This window comes from Daphnia pulicaria, chromosome 1 (genome assembly GCF_021234035.1).
Source record: "Daphnia pulicaria isolate SC F1-1A chromosome 1, SC_F0-13Bv2, whole genome shotgun sequence".
NCBI classification, from domain to species: domain Eukaryota; kingdom Metazoa; phylum Arthropoda; class Branchiopoda; order Diplostraca; family Daphniidae; genus Daphnia; species Daphnia pulicaria.
In genome coordinates, this window is record NC_060913.1 from 26,376,190 (window position 1) to 26,392,791 (window position 16,602).

The 16,602-nt window shown below is 42.5% G+C and overlaps 2 protein-coding genes and 2 long non-coding RNA genes across 4 annotated transcripts; 3 read left to right on the forward strand and 1 right to left on the reverse strand.

Moving 5' to 3' along the window:
- Window positions 1–4,429: 4,429 nt before the first annotated feature.
- LOC124320170 lies at window positions 4,430–5,001 on the forward strand. Its single transcript, XR_006913803.1, has 3 exons — window positions 4,430–4,484; window positions 4,573–4,845; window positions 4,914–5,001. It is a non-coding gene; the product is annotated as an uncharacterized LOC124320170 (long non-coding RNA).
- Window positions 5,002–7,340: 2,339 nt separating this feature from the next.
- Window positions 7,341–8,555, forward strand: LOC124317384. Its single transcript, XM_046782762.1, has 6 exons — window positions 7,341–7,419; window positions 7,478–7,665; window positions 7,733–7,940; window positions 8,013–8,188; window positions 8,250–8,454; window positions 8,512–8,555. The coding sequence occupies exons 2-5, from the start codon at window positions 7,608–7,610 to the stop codon at window positions 8,345–8,347; spliced, it is 540 nt and encodes a 179-aa protein (XP_046638718.1). The 5' UTR covers window positions 7,341–7,419; window positions 7,478–7,607; the 3' UTR covers window positions 8,348–8,454; window positions 8,512–8,555.
- A 151-nt stretch (window positions 8,556–8,706) lies between these two features.
- LOC124320636 (sporozoite surface protein 2-like) lies at window positions 8,707–10,750 on the reverse strand. The gene is made up of 2 exons (XM_046783488.1): window positions 9,797–10,750; window positions 8,707–8,763 (listed from the first exon to the last, which is right to left on the reverse strand). Exons 1-2 carry the CDS (start codon window positions 10,748–10,750, stop codon window positions 8,707–8,709), a joined length of 1,011 nt encoding a protein of 336 aa, XP_046639444.1.
- Window positions 10,751–13,122: 2,372 nt separating this feature from the next.
- Window positions 13,123–16,320, forward strand: LOC124320040. The gene is made up of 3 exons (XR_006913736.1): window positions 13,123–13,167; window positions 14,937–15,073; window positions 15,335–16,320. It is a non-coding gene; the product is annotated as an uncharacterized LOC124320040 (long non-coding RNA).
- Window positions 16,321–16,602: the final 282 nt, after the last annotated feature.

Below are 16,602 nucleotides of genomic sequence, written 5' to 3' on the forward strand. Positions count from 1 at the left end.
CGAACTATCTGAGACGGAGAAGGAAATCATGGTCCAGTTTCCACCCTGGCCGGGATCTCAGGACGCTCAGGAGTTGCTTCCGGCACCACCCAGTTTCGCCTGCTCATCCCTCAACTCGTCTCAACTTCCCTCGGCGGATGAAGAAGAGGATCAAATCGTGACGTCATCAGCTCCTCCACTTGCCACCGCAGCCATCGCTCCGGATATTGATCCGTCGAGTCCCAACCAGCAAATGAGTCAGCGTGTTTTATTGCGTCACTTGAAGAACGGCTCGAAAAGCATGTCGGAGACTATTACTTCCGTCGATTCCGACTCTTCCGGACGTCGAGTGAAGGAGCATGAAACGTCGGCCAGCTCTGAGCCGCTCAGCCTTCCACCCAGCGAACTGAATAGTCCCCTGCAGGCGGACGTTAATAACAGCGTAAAGTTTGTCTAGCCTTTGACGGTTTGATTCATTGATTCATCAACAATCAATCAAACCGTTAGCGGCTTTGACCTCTTGAGGTAATTTCCTATTTACATGCTGTTTATTATTAATGCTCAATTAAAGTATCTTGGTTAGGGCGAATGGCAGGTCGTTCGTTTGTGATGTCAATGCTGGCTTTAGTTTTGTCAAAAATTCGGCAAAATACTACGACGATTGCGCCAGGATTCTTGGAAATATAATTCCACGTCGTTTGGCGCCCACTTTACATATTCCGTGGGCTCTGCCTTTCCAGCTCGATGACCCACCGATAGTGCCTACGACTTTTGGCAAGATGTATTAAAATGTTTTCAGCGAAAAAGTCGATACGATAATTAATCAGGATTTCGTTTTTGCCAGGATGGAATTGCGTCGTGTTGTGGCCGTCATTCGGCACGGAGATCGGACGCAGAAGCAGAAAATGAAAATGGAAGTCCGTCATCCCAGGTAAAAGAGAAAAACAGAACTCATTGTGCTAAAGAAAACTTGAATCCTTCTCAATTTATTCGTAGATTTTTTTGCTCTGTGGACCTCCTACGAATCCGAAGTCAATGGACGCCATTTGAAACAAAAAAAAAATTGCACAACTGCAGGAAGTGCTCGATATAGCCCGCTTTCTCTAATATCAGGAGTAGTTGCTGGTTCAGCTGATCGGAAACTAGAGGAAAAACGCGGCAAATTAGAACAACTTAAAACTGTTCTAGAATTGTACAGTATTACTTACATTATACTCTGGATAGCTAATTTCATATTATTGGCTGATTTTCTCATTTTCTCAAAAGCTTATCTTTCTTTTTTATTTACTGATAACCTTTAAACAACTGGTTGGGTGGAGCACGTGAGGATTTGGTCGACATGTTCATCATCCACACGATGGAAGAAATCCAGGGCTTGTTGGAGGCTCACGAAGAGTTCAAAGCCACGCTTGGCGAGGCGGATAAGGAATACCAATCGATCAGTCGGTCTGGTTCAACAAGTCGAGTCGTTTGCTAGCCAGCACAGCATCCCCGGCGGCTTGGACAATCCATACACCAGTCTTACGGCCAAGGTATTAAAAAAAAAAAAAAAATTATTCACTTGCTCTTGTCGACTCCTCTGCTGCGGATTTTTATCGCGGAGATAACACGGGGGTCGTTTTTTGTTTTTAAAATAATTTCGATACGATTTTATTGCTGATTCACTATATTTGCGTGCTTTAAATTTAATTTGGCGCTTATCAACTGGGTCGACGTTGGCGTTGATTTAAAAAAAAAATCACTTATTTATTATGTGTCGTGTGTTTGTGTGGCCCAAACTAACTGCTGCAAACGCTCGTTGATTTTGTTAAAAGGATGAATCATCACCCAAGGTAAACCATGGCCTGTTTGCTTGGTGAATGGGCATGTTCTTTTATGGGGAATGTTCTTTTTTTTATCGTTTTTCATTTTTATTTATTCGGATTTTTTCACCCTTCTCTCCAGCCCTTCAATTGCCTTAAAAGTTGTACTTTGTTGTTGGACTAATTTGATTTTTCTCTTGTTTAAGGACATAACTTCCAAATGGGCGGAAGTCCGTTTGTTGGTTCCTCAAAGGGACGGCACTCTGGAGGCCGTCCCGGCTTCGTAAACAACAGAACAATGAGCTTATGCGCCGCCAGTTTGCCGAAAAGGCTAACTCGGATGGACCATGGATTGAGTGCCAAATGGACGCCGTGGCTTTGATCGCAATGGGAATGCAGGTCCGTCTCTTCAAAGACTTGTTCTCCTTTTGATGTCGTCAAACTGATTTTCTGTGTATTTTGTCGACTGAATGAATGTTCAGGGATCATTGGAGAATCAGTTGGTCCGCTTGAAAGAATAGGAGCAGAACGTCTACGCCTACAAGTCGCACATGGAAGAGTTGGAGAAGCTCAACCAGGGCATTCAAGAATCGATGGTGTTTGAAAACCGATACACACTCATAACCGCCTAAACCGCCTACACCATGGAAACGCTTCGAGTCGGCTGGGAGCAGTTGCTCACCTCCATCAACCGGAACATCAACAAAGTTGAAAAACCAGATTTTGACGCGCGATTCTAAAGGTATCAAAGTCTAACAAGTTTGGTTATCGACAGGAAACGTCAATTTGGTTCATAGGCAGCATGATAGAACAGATTATTATATGGACAATTTCTTATGTTGTTTCGACACTTTTTCTCGAGTACTTATCATGTAGCCAGACAAATAGCCTGCAATAACCTTACTATTGCTTTCCGGCTTCTTTTTTTCTGATTCCCCACCATGTCTAATTTTCTAGATGTCTGGAGAACAATTGCTTCGGTAAACAAAGTCGATAAAAACACACCATTCAAATATAGAAAACCGGCTCTTACTTGGGGAAACCTGCGTTCGGAAATTCCCTCTCAATAGGCTGCTATATCAATCGGTTGTTTGTATTTTAACGGTTGACAATTGCTATGCGCCATCAGATAATCAAGGCTGTCAGACGCGAAAGTTTCTGCTATAAGAAAGAATTTCAATTCTAGACACTGACTCGACACGAATGCCAACAAATACGATTGTTTATATGCGTTATCTGACTATCTCTCGTCTATGATGCAGGTATATTTCTAACAGACAGGAAATCATTATGTGGGAAACTACTGCTGTATAGCGAAAGGCTGGATGAAGGTAAGCTATTGTATATGCCTGGCTTATAATGTAGTAGTTGTCAAACGTTGTTCCACCAAACTTTCCCGCCTGATCGGGTATATAAACACAAGAGAGAGAAACGGTTCCATAGCAGAGTCAGTTGACCAGGTGTCGTGAAAACAGCAACATACATCCCATTGAGTTGCTATTCTCTGCCAAGTGTATTATTATTAAAAACTGTGGGCCTACTACAATATTGGAGTTCTAAGGCCTCATTTTAGGTCAGTGCTCATTCATTTTCATTTAATGAAGGATTAATTTATATTGGTTGCGCTGCAGTGTAGAGTTTCGTGCGGGGAGTGATGAACGTCTAATATTGTCTAGAATTTCTTTAGATGTAGTTATAACAGTGTTAAATAGCAATGGTGCGATTTTAATAAAAAAGAGTGAAGTTATAATTAAACGTTATTCATGACACTCTTGTCAAACTTATATTTGTGACGTTACACCTGTTAACCGTTTGGCTACAGTGGGAACTCAATTTGGCCTATTATAAAAATTTTACAAGCGGGCAAACCCTCTTGAAATTATCTCCGGCGTATCCAATTTCCGTGCATGAATTATAGCTGAATTTATTTATTTATTTAATTTTCAAGAATTCAAGATGTTGCCGCGTTGGACGGTTGGCGTGCTCATTTTTGGCGTGCTGTTTTCTGTCTTCTCCAGCAGCGAAGGCGTCGAGAAACCGAAAGGGTCAAATGGTCGAATTAAAAAGATATTTGAATACGTCAAAATCCCTTTAATCGACCTGCCACATTGAATATCAACCCGAACCCAACAGACTTTAGCACGGCGCGGCGCGGCGCGACGCGACGATGATGTGGTTCAATACGATCAGCTATAGGCTACTATACGATCCCTCTGGATTGGGCTTTGAATTTAAATTACCGTTCGATGGACGTTACCAACCGATTTTTGAGACCGAGAAGGTCAAACCTAATCGTAACCCGAATTACCAGACATCACCGAGTCCTGAACCGACTTACTCGCCCCCATCGACTATACACTGCCACCTTACTTTGAACTTCCTCAAGTTGAACCTGCTCTTCCTCCCTATGTCCCTATTCATACCGTGCCGAAATCTAATTATAAACTTGAGACATCAGTCGACATTTCATACACTACTGTGTCAATCCATACAGCAGTCCAAACAGCTGTCAATCAATACAGCAACGAATATCCTTACTATTGCCCTAAAGTTGGTGGTTACGAGTGGTCATAGCCCTGGCCGGCTAGCTAAAGATTGCGTAGTGTGGTACGATCTCGTTCTGATCACTACTGCCCAATACTGCCTGCTGCAAACTGCCGGATGGACAACCAGGAACTTGTTGTCCGGATCTTCGCCGTAACGGTAAATATTTCACTGCCTAAATTTTGTTTGGTATTCCTATACAGTACCAGAGCTCTATTTCAAATCGATTTTTATTTTAACTCAACAGGTTATGGCGAAGCTATCAAGAAAACCAAGAAAAATGTGAAATGTGTGAGCATCAGGGTATTGACATTTACTCTGTGAACGCGGCTGCTCACGCGGGTCGCTTCAACATGAGGTTAATGGACGAGACGGAGAAATTCCTTCGCGACAAGAACATCACCATCAGACTCAGTTCGTCATCTTACGCGCATTTACTTTTCCAGACAGCGACCGAAGCTGAACATCTTAGTCGTGCCGCATTAACTAGTATTGAGACAACCAGAGAACGTGGCAAAAGGTATTTTTTTTTTTCTTCAAATTATTTCAGCTTCAACAATTAAATGACTCGATATTCAATTGATGTAGATTCGAAATGACTCCAGCAGAAGAGGCTGGTTTGGGTTTGACTCAATTCCATACGAGCTACTACTACGAGCTACAACTTACGAGCTACTACACCGAGCTCCGAAGTATAACTCTGCCCCGAGCTACATCACCAAAGAGCCGGAGTACTACACCGAGGTTCCCAAGTACTACACCACTAAGGCACCAAAATACTACACGACTACGTATGCTGCCCCCTGCCTACTACATCGAGGCCCTTAATTACTACAACACCGAAGCGCCCAAGTACAATTGACGTTGCCCCGAGCTACTACACCGATGCCCCGAAGTCTTACTCGGCGTAAAATGAATTGTCTTCAAACAAGTCGTGTAAAAGGAGAGAAAAGAAGGTATAGAAATCAGTCGAGTGATGATTTTCAAAACGGCAATAACTGCAGTGTCCAGCATCTGTCCCCAACTGCATTGCTCGTGCTCTGCTCTTCGTGTAACCAATTCGTAATCATGGGTAAATATTTTGTTTTTTACATTGAGTTATGTATCAATCCCAGTTTTTTTCTATTTGTTAATATTCCAGTTGGTACTCTTTTCTAATTGTTTGACAGTTATTTATACTGAATATCAATGTTTAAATTTATGAATTGTTTAGTTAACTATAGTGACGTGCTGCTGTTGGGTGTTGTGATGGCTGGGTCGACCGCTGGTGTACCTTTGTAATTTTGTATCATTGGTATGGCGGATCACAAATCACAACGCCGCCGCCTTACTAAACATTAAACAACAACCAGTTACTACACCGAGGCTTTAAGTACTACACATCTAAGGCGCCGGAGTATTATACCACAACTTACGCTTCCCTTGAGCTACTACACCGACGTCCCGAAGTAATACTCTGCCCCGAGTTTGACCATCAAGGCACCGGAGTACTACACGACTTAGTATACTGCCTCATCATCCTTCACCGATCCTAAGTACAACTCTGTTCCCAGCTACTACACCGAAGCTCCAGCTTACACCACTAAAGCGGTCGAATACTACACTGAAGCCGTTCTTATTTATGCCCGACCATGAATTTATCTTACCTTTCCCCCGATTTTACCCGCATTATGTCAAAAGGCATACGAAATTAGCCCCTGAACGCCTCCTGTCAACGCGTATGTCATTATATTATGTCTAGTCAAAGAAAAGGGTGAAACAAGGGTGACAAAAAAGCGCTGACGCAACATGTGGCCTCAGGCTTCCCATCAAAAGTGTAATCATTTGATGTGAGCATCTATATTAAATGTTAGTCATTCAGCCAGAGGCTTCGCTGCTACACATCATGACTCTCTCACCTAGGTATTAAATTTAATTAATTCAATTAAATGTAATGTAATCAAATATTTAATTTTAATTAAATATTAGATTACATTCTTTCAAGTGGCTGCCACTTGCGTGTTTACTCATTCTCCTACCAGCTCAGTGGTATTATGCCAATACTACCAGCTATAGTCCTGTTTATTCAGCACCACAAGTGTCCAATCGACCGGATCTTTCTTACGTATTCAACTATCCCTACACGTCAGTTCAAATTTGTCTTAAAGTTGATTTTTCTTTAATTCAATAACAATTGTGGATAGCGTATGACGTACTCCCGGAGAGGAACCATGGTGTCCTGCTGCGTCTCTGCTAATCAACCATCTGTGTTTCAATGCAAACCTGCCATTCTCTGTTCACCTTGGTTCATTGAATGACTCTACAATCCTTGGTGGTGTACGGCAGCAGATGGAAATTTCGGAGCTTGTTGTCTATAGACATTCTCAAGACAACATGTAAGTTACCATGTCTAATCAGTGTGAATTTCCAATGGTAATGTTTAATTTATTCAATAACCCAGCTTCTGTTGCACGATTCCCCGAGTCGAGTGAGTTGACAGCCATGCCCAGAGACATAACCAAAGACGAGATGAGTCGTGCTGTTACGGTAGCTCGCCAGCACGTGGAAGAGATTAGTGCTTTCGAATGGCATGCTGGGAATAACATGTTAGCTCCCTGGCAAAATTCTGCGGCCTACAGCTACAGTGCTACCTACCACCTATATGCCTCCCTCATAGGCCAGCAGGAAGGATGGAAAGGACTTCAATCGCTGGAAGCGTCTAGAAACTTGGCTAATGTGTAAGTTATTCTTTTAAATTTTTGTTTAAGATTATCTAAATTGTTTTTTGAATTTTTAGGTTGAACTTGAACCTGAAATTGCCGGGTTCGCACTGCTGTAACGAAAATGTAGGACTTCGCCCGTGACACTGCAACACTTGTGTGTTAAGGAGACCGCTCTTTCGTCCATTTGCCGTGCATAGCCTGCTTGCACTGCAATGCATCTGCTTTGTACAACAGGTAAAAGTGTTTTTGAATGACTTTGATACAGATTGAATAATGCTACTCTGAAATTACTTAGGACTTACGACGCTTCATATGCAACAATCTTGCTTACCCCAATTGGGGTAGATCGAATTCGCCTTTGGAACGCATCTTACCTCCCCAATACGCAGATGGTGAATTTAATAGTTAGCTTCATTCAACAAGTTTACTTATTGTCCTAATTTTTAAAAGGCATTTGGACGTCCCGTGAATGGCCGGGACTATACCTCCGGGCTCCAGTTGACTCTGTCAGCCGCATCTTTTCGTAAGGCGTCTCAGATTATCCCGACAATCAATTCAATCAATTAACACAATTACTGTGATGCACTGGGGTCAACTTGTCGCTCACGATATTACTCACGTTCCTACTTTCCGTACATGTAAGCTAATTAATTCATTTTCTCTGTTTTTAATGAGCAAGGCTAATTTATTTTCTGTTGTGAAAAGTGACCAATTCGGCGATTCAATGTTGCACGGGTGACGGCAAGTACTTGTCACCTGAGCGAACTCTGTTTCCCCACCGAACCCACTTTGTTTCCCCATCGATGTGGACCACGACAATGAATTCTAGAGTCAATTTGGCGTTAGCTGTCACGATTTCGTCCGCTCTGTCATCGCTCCTCGAGAAGATTGCAAATTCGGTTATGCCGACCAGGTACTGTAGCTCGCTTTTTTCCTAATGATGCAATTCATTACTTTACTTGATTCGACTTGATTATGCAATTAGCTCAACCGAATTCCGGCCTATCTGGACGCTTCCGTCATTTATGGCTCGACTGCTGCTGAAAAAGTTGTCGTGTTACCCCAATAGACAATCGGCGGGGACTATGTTTGTTTTACCAGTCGATCCCGAACGAAAGGATTGTATTTCCGACGAATACGGAAGCCAATGCTTCGTCGCAGGTACGAATTCTAAAATAAATACTGGTTGGTTTGAATGTGGCTAATTTGTTTAAATAATCAGGTGATCAACGAGTCAATCAGTACACTGGTCCAACTGTGTCTTGCACATCGTCGTTTGGCTTCGTTTGCACGACAAGTATGCTAACCAGCTGGCTTTGATCAACTCCCAATGGGACGATGAGAAACTTTACCAGGAGACTAAGGAAATCGTTATAGCTTTGGTGCAACACATCACCTACAACGAATATCTGCCATCTGTTTTTTGGGTAGGTCAAACCGAATTATTAAGTCGAGAATCTTTCATTTCTATTTTTGTTTTGTAGGACCCAATTTAATGGAAGAATACGGCCTACTCCCTCTCACAACTGGTTACACTTACACATCCCGCTTTTAAGGCTCAAATAACAAATGAGTTTGATACTGCTGCATTCCGTTACGGACATTCATTCTCTCATTCGCAACTATACATGCAACGAGTAAAAAAAGGTGAAAGTGAAGTAATAACATTGAAGTGCTAACTAACGCATTTCTTTGCTGTTATAGACTATGATGATACCTACTGGTTTGTTTAATCTCTGTTGGCATCAATGAGAACTTTTTTTTATTTGTAAAATGAGCCAGTTTATCACAAATCTATTTTACTACACAAATTATCGGTTCCAGTCTAATTCTTCCATGTTTTTCTTCCGGTCCATTTCTCTTCCAGTCACTTTCTTCCTTGTTCTACTTCCGGTCCTTTTCTTCCAGTCCTATCCAGTCCCATCTTTCCGCTTTATTCATCCAGTCCATTTCTTCCATCCATTTTCTTTCATTTTCTACTTCCGGTCCATTTCTTCCAGTCCTATCCAGTTCCACCCTTCCGCTTTATTCATCCAGTCCATTTCTTCCATCCATTTTGTTTCATTTTCTTCCTTTGTTCCTTTTCTTCCCGTCCTATCCAATCCCATCCTTCCGCTTTATTCATCCAGTCCATTTCTCTTCCAGTCAATTTCTTCCTTGTTCTTCCTCCGGTCCTTTTCTTCCAGTCAAATTCTTCCCTGTTCTACTTCCGGTCCATTTCTTCCATCCACTTTCTTTCATTCGCTTCCTCCGGTCCTTTTCTTTCAGTCCTATCCAGTCCCATCCTTCCGCTTTATTCTTCCGGTCATATATCTTCGAGATTTGTCTTGCATTTTTTCCGTTCTTCCGTTTCTTTTCCTCTACATCGCGCCTTATTTATTTCTTATTTTTCTTAAAAAATTTGGTGACTTTCTTAGCCCCGTTTTTAACATTTTTTATCCCTTTATCTTTTTTTTCTTTTACACTATTACCAAATTTTTGTATTTTTTCTTCTGCTTTTTCTAATTTTTTTTTGAACCAATTTTTTTTATTTTCTGATGGTTTTTTCTCGTCTTCTTTTGGTTTCTGCGGTTCCCGTTGCCCTTGTGCTGTCTGCTGATTGGTTACAGTTTGTTTGATTTTTCTTTCCTTTTCCTTTTCGCTCTTAGTTGTTCTTTCTACGAGCGTCTCGTCGGTAGGTTTTGTCTTGTCAGGTTTAGCTTTCCCAACCGGTTCTTGCTTCTTTGTTTTAAACATATCAGAAAAGAATTTCCCCAACCCTTTTCGGACCTTTTTTTCAGGTTGAATCGGAGGTGTTGCATACTCGTTATCCGGTAAATATTTTGCTTTTGAGTATTCTTCGGGTTCGTGGGGGTGCGGTTCATTTAGTTGTTCACTTGGAGCTACTTCCGGTTCATGCGCACGAGCCGCGTCTTCCGGTAAAGATAGGGCTGAATATTCTTCGGGTTCGTGGGGGTCGGGTTCATCTAGTTGCTCACTTGGAGCTACTTCCGGTTCTGGTTCTACATTTTCCGGTTCATGCGCACGAGCCGCGTCTTCCGGTAAAGATAGGGCTGAATATTCTTTGGGTTCGTGGGGGTCGGGTTCATCTAGTTGCTCACTTGGAGCTACTTCCGGTTCTGGTTCTACATTTTCCGGTTCATGCGCACGAGCCGCGTCTTCCGGTAAAGATAGGGCTGAATATTCTTCGGGTTCGTGGGGGTCGGGTTCATCTAGTTGCTCACTTGGAGCTACTTCCGGTTCTGGTTCTACATTTTCCGGTTCATGCGCACGAGCAGCTTCTTCCGTAACCTCCTCCGCAGGATATGCTTCAAATTCTTTTTGGTTTTTGACTTTTTGTTTCTTTTGAGCTGTCGCAGTTTCACCCATCGGAATTGTCCACGCTACTGATGGCCGGCTTGGATGTATTTTAGCCTTATTTGCTGGTTGTCGTACTGGTTGCTCAATCGTGGTTCCAGAAACATTACGATCGGGGTGATACCCGTCGTGATGATTCTGGTTTCCGTCATAATTTTTAAAATGACGACCTTGTTGGCCATTGGAATTTGTATTTCCAATTGGATTACATCCGTAGTGGTGAATAATCCTATTATCATAGTTTGTATAATTTTGGATAAAAACGGTGTTTGGTGGAGCTCTATGAGATTCGTGGTTCTGGATATGGCGCCTGTTACCACCTTTAGGTTGGTGGTTAGGGCTATTTTGATCACATAAAATGTCCATCTGGACCGGATAACGATTACCCGTCCTTCGTACCGTAGTTCTGTTTCCATTCCCGGATTCATCATAGACTTCCGGGTATCGAATGTTACAGTTTGTCTGATAATTTCGCTCGTTCCGTTCAGCAGGATTGGTACTACATCGATCTGAACGACGGTCTGATTGATTTCGATTGCTTTTTTTACTTTCATATCGGTAATTGTTTATAATGTTACCGTTTAGGTTATCAATATATAATACTGAGCTGCCTTGTGAGACTCCGGTTGGATTGTAGTCGGAGACACTACATGCCTGTTGGGTTTTTGTACCCTTGTCTGGTTTAACATGATTTTTTATGGTTTTTTTGTTGATGGAGTGGGCGTGTTCCCCACTAATCAACAAACCGTCGCTAAACGGAATGCCAACATTTATATATGCCATGTTGAGAATAATTTTTGTCTTGTCTTTTCAGTTGAAACAGTGTGTTGGTAGTCACACCTTTACATCACCTCATGTCGAGCACCCTTATATAACCTCGCATCCAACTTTCCCTTCCGCAACTGCTATCCTGAAGGATTTTTCATTTACAGTTCAATAACCTTGCAAGTTATTTGCATTTAATTTGCTCAACTTATATCTCCCTCTTTTTACACTTAAAGTTCAATGATTAAAATTGAAAAATAACGACCTATTACTTAAATAACTGCAAAATTAAAATGCAATTCTGGTTGTTGGCTTGTTGCGTCATGGTTGCGTCATCAAAGATTGCGTCATCACGTCGACGCTATAGACATCTGGTGGTGATTAGCATGTTTGGGCATGTTTGGGTATGTCTGGGCAGCGACTCGACTGACCCATCACAGCGTTATAACATGAATAAGCTCCTCCCCCTTGAGACATGAATAAGCTCCTCCCCCAAAATTTTCGTGACATTATCCGTGACATTATCCGTGACAGACACAGGCTCCTCCAGTCCTCCCCCAAAAAGCTTGCTGTTTTATTATATATGGAAGATTCAGAATCTGTATGTGATTTGCCATCACTCATTGATTCTTAGGGAATATATTGTTGGTTTCAACAAATTCGATTGGAATTGCGGCAAATATTTTGGAAAGGGTCTGTCACTTTCGTTGAGCAAATGACTCACGCCAATGTTTTCAAAAACAATTTTAATTCATCGATTGTTTGATTCAAAATTTGGCAATAAATTTATTAATTTGATTTCATTTCACCTTTTATTATTTTTATTGCCCCTTAGCCTTTAGTCGAAGATCTTTTTGCGCATGTTTACTTTTTGATCCATGTTACTTTAAAAAAAGTCGCCTGTTAATTCCAAATGCACGGAAATTAAAAGGGCGCAGGAAGTCATAACATTATTTTATTGTTGTGCGATCAAAGAATCACGGCGACGCTATTGTCCTATGGCCCTCTGGCGACGTCGGTTAATTATGTTTCCAAAAATCTGATTTTATTTTAAACTTTCGTGCGATGGGTATGAGAAATGTGTTATCACGATTCAGAGAGGGAACGGTTTCTAAACCGACGGGAAACCGCATTGCAAATTTGCAATTGCAATGGTGAGTGAGAGCGGTGAGATGTGTTTTTTAAAACCTGGCAATGTTGCACACCAAAATGTCATCCAGAAACCAGAATTCCAGACTTGATTGTTTTTGTTTGCAAAGCCAACAGGATCCCAGGATGGTTTTTACTTAAAAATGAAAAACGATGTCGTGCTTGTATCGTGGAAGAACTATGCGGTATGTCAAAGTATTGCTGTTAATTAAACCGTAAGAATGAATCACTTAATCAAAGGAAGTCAGATGCATGGCAAGTTGGCAACTCAGTTGCATCATAGATGTAAATGTTTTGCCTAGTAAAATGGTTATATACTTTTAGATCAGCTTAGATCATTGTGTCATAGAAACACGTCAAATCACGTCGTAAGATCTCGAGGCATTTTTTGATGTGTTGATTTGTTTTGTTTTGCCCTCTGTTTATTGATTTTCTCTTGAATTTTGTGTCATCACAGACACACAGGAGGGGGAAGAGGAGCCATGGACGAAGAGGTATAAAATTGTTGTGGGCTATAATATCCATTAAGAATTAAATTACTCCCATGTTTTCTTTCGCTCCTGTAGGTTTGAGCTCCTCAAACGATTGTGTGTCAGCATTCGCCGTTATACTACATAGGCCTCTCTGCTATACAGTCTATCCATCATTATTAACCTATCAATTCACTCGTGTGGAAGGCAGCACTAGCCCAATCCAGGGCAGCAGCTCATCCAGGAGCAGCAAGGAGGATCGAAGCATCAGAGAAAAAAGAAAAAAAAACAAGGAGCCCCCCCAAAAAGATGGCGATCAATATAAGAGCTTACTCGAGAGACTGGACACGAGCGCCGGAGTCGGAAACGCCATCATTCAACAGCATCACGCAACGCCAGGTTCCTCCTACTTTTTCTTTATTATTATTTTTATTCTTATTCTTTCACACATCATTTTCTTTTTGATTTATCACGTCGTCTCTCTCTCCTATTATATCGAATTGCGCTAATTTCAGTTATTCCTGGACAATTATCGGTAGATAGTCGTACACATGTGCAGTGCAGTAGGCTGCCACCACTCTTTATAAATAGCGGCCTTGTGTCAACTCCTAAAAGCCTGCAATCACGTAGATAAATAGGAACGGCGTGTGTATAGATGTCCCCTTCTGGCTTTTGTGGGTGCACCAGATATATACCCACACACACACCATCGTTCAAAACTATTCTCCCAGCTCAGAAGATTAAACAGAGAGTTTATATTTAGAGACGGCTGAGACTCTGCTGCTGCTGCGCCCAGTGAAGCGAATGTACAAGACACTATTTGAATGTGTATCGGGTCGGTTAGGTTTTTCTCTGTGTGTTTCTGCGCCGGAATGGTGGAAACATAATAATCAGCAACTTTCGTTTCTCGCCCTAAAGGAATGAATGCGAGGGGAGGGGAAAAATGTCCGGAAGTGCTGGATGTGGGAGCCGTCGGTGTAGTAGCAGGGCAGCAGACAAGATGCGGTTATCTCACGGTGGGAGGGCGTAATAATAAAAGAATAAAAACCAAAATAGGAAATCTGATCTGGATGTTGGCGACGATGTCGTCATCCAGCAGACGGAAATAAAAAGAAACTTTTTATCTTTTTTTGTTTTTCGTGGCGCAGCGAAACAATCTGTCCCAAGATTCCGTAAAGGCTCCTGAAAAAAAAAATCCTGTCCGACGTCTAACTATGGCAGACAAACAATCGATCAAACCAGCACCCAACTTCTTTTTATTTTTCTTCTTCTTTTGTTATTAGGTCGTATCTTATCCGGATTGGAATGTTTAATTGTGTTTTGACATGGCGCGAAAATTTGAATTCCTTTTTTCAAAAAGTGTTCTAAATTCCTGTTACGTGTGTTTTAGGTGCGTGTATAAATCATTTGCATATAGATAGCTCTGAAATCCAATCTGATCCTCTCGTCTTCTCTATTTGACAGAGAATTATTATGATCACAGGCCGGGAGAAAATATACCCCGCCCAAGATAAAAAAAACGTGGTTGGGGGTATCATTTGGATGATGCGATTTACAGGCAATTTCGGAGCGCGCTGAGGTCTAGCGTGACTCGTAATGAACCCTAATATAGTAATATTACATCTAGCCTCTAATCGAATGTCATATCCAGCCAGTTGGCTAAACAAGATTTAGGGTCGATGCGTTTGTTGAAATTGTCACAAAGGCTGGCTGCTGGGCGCTGAGGAGGAGAGAGAGAGCCAAGGTCCGTGAGAGAGAAAGAGGCTGGCTGTCAAAAGCTTATTAGCATCGTATATATTTATACAGGATTGCCAGTGAGGTAGATACGGCCCGGAGGCTGCATTTCCTCGTATCTAAGAAATGCCGGGGCCTTGTTATTATATTGTGTATGTATCCTGTATCCGCCTAGATTCCCCAATGGACGCCCCCCCCCCCTGATGTATGCGGACCTGAGGGGGGTAAAAAAAAAATGAGGGAATCTTGTTTACTTTGCGGCTAAAACATCCACCTCCTCCTTTTTTTGACACGATGATATTGTCCAATCGATTATTCAAATAAAGGCGCGCGCGCGCTTAAACCTCCCGAGGGAATTCAATTTAAGAAAACTGGTCAAATGCAATGATTAACCAATGGTTACACATGTGTCAAATTTTGTTTTTATTTATTAGGTGTGTTGAGAGGATTGCCGAGAGATTTCGGCGTTTGACCACCGTCACATCATCAGTCGGCATCAGCTGGCGGCCAACAGCAGCAGCCGGGCAGCAGAGGCAACCGCGGCAACAACCGGAGTGACGTTTCCATTTAGGTCAGTCGCAGTCCTGCCACAGATTAAAATCTAGCAAATGATCAAATTCAGTCGTCTAAACTGAAAAGAAGAGATGATGGACGTTCCCAATTACTTGTCAAATGCACTTATACTGGATCAAACCGACCGATCCTACCCCCTTTTCTATTATTAGTAGTGAAACACCACGCCCCTTCCCCCCTTCCATTTTGACGTATAATTAGCCCAGGGGGGAAATAATCGATTTGGTGACCATTTTGACGTGTGTGTGTGTATTTTCAGGTGGACGTAGGATCGACTAAGGCGACCAACATCGGAGGCGTTGGCGATCGAATGGGTCGCACGACTAAAAATCAACGCGGCGCTTCCGGCGGCGGAAGCAAAGCCGAGACTCCACCCACTACATCTCAGCAGCAACGATACGAGACGGCCCTCTACTCGCGCGAAGACATTCGCGAGCAATATTGCATCAACAAGAAAGAAACGGACGTGCTGGATCGCTCGTCCCACGTGCGCCAAAGAGCCAAAGGATTTTTCGGAGATTTTTCGGATGAAGCCTTTAGCCCAGCCTTTCCTTTCTCTCCCCATGTGCTTACGTCAACAGGGTTTTTTTTGGACAGAAACGGGTCGTGATCGATACGGCGGAGGTACGGACGTGAGTTAACCGACGTGGAACAGATCCGCAGCTCCTTTTTTGCCTTCAATCTCGTCGCTCCGCTCTCTCTGTGTGTGTGTGCGGCAGGCAGAGAGATGTGCATGTGGCCACTTAAGGGTCTCTCTCACGGCCGCTGCCCGTCCATTTTGCTGATCGAATTTCCAGCTTAAGTCGCAGTCTAGGGAAGAGGGAGGCCATTGAAAACTCAAAGGCGAATCATCAACTGAAATACGAGAAGTAACTCTCCAGGAGCTCCTGGTAAAATTGTAGAAGAATTTCCATTCGACCTATTTTATTTTTAAAGTTGTAACGACATTTTTTCACGCGCCGAAATTTTTCGATTCATTCGACGTAAAACCGGATCGATGTGTCGTAATGAGACTACGAGAAAGCGAATGGGAAGGGATGTTATTAGAGCGCCACTGGGTTTCAGGTTCTGCAGATCGGATCAGGAGGTTCTACGGTACTGGGCCTACACACCCGCTGGAATACCTTGGCACATCCTATCCCCTTCCACCTCCTTCTAGGTTAAACAGAGAGAGGCCGGATTGTAGCCGTGTGTGACGTCAATAACGACGTTGTCTATACAAGAGGAGAAAAAAGTAACTTTCCCCCCCCAAAAAAAGAATACAACAACCCCGAGGGAAATAGTTTGTGGGTTCTGTTAAGAAAGAGAAACAGGAGCTCGGCATTTTTTAAAAAAAGAAAAAACACCTTGATCTTCTCATCCGTGGATCCTAATGGCTAATGTCTTGTGTGTATTTCCATCACACACACGGAGAGAAATATGGAAGGATTGACTCTAAATGTTTATTTGTTTGTTCTCGCTGCTGCTGCTGCTGAAGGAAATCTGAAATGGAATTTCATTCCTACCCGAGAAAATAATAATCCCGCC

Excerpts from the sequence above, each read along its gene's own strand:
- LOC124317384 (XM_046782762.1), top strand. The coding sequence starts at position 7,608 with ATGCACTGGGGTCAACTTGTCGCTCACGATATTACTCACGTTCCTACT. Across the intron at positions 7,941-8,012 it reads AATTCGGTTATGCCGACCAG|CTCAACCGAATTCCGGCCTA; the intron begins GTACTGTAGCTC and ends TTATGCAATTAG. Across the intron at positions 8,189-8,249 it reads AAGCCAATGCTTCGTCGCAG|GTGATCAACGAGTCAATCAG; the intron begins GTACGAATTCTA and ends TTAAATAATCAG.
- LOC124320636 (XM_046783488.1), bottom strand. The coding sequence starts at position 10,750 with ATGGACATTTTATGTGATCAAAATAGCCCTAACCACCAACCTAAAGGT. Across the intron at positions 8,764-9,796 it reads CGATTCAACCTGAAAAAAAG|AGATTAAACAAACCAGTAGG; the intron begins GTCCGAAAAGGG and ends TGATGCCAACAG.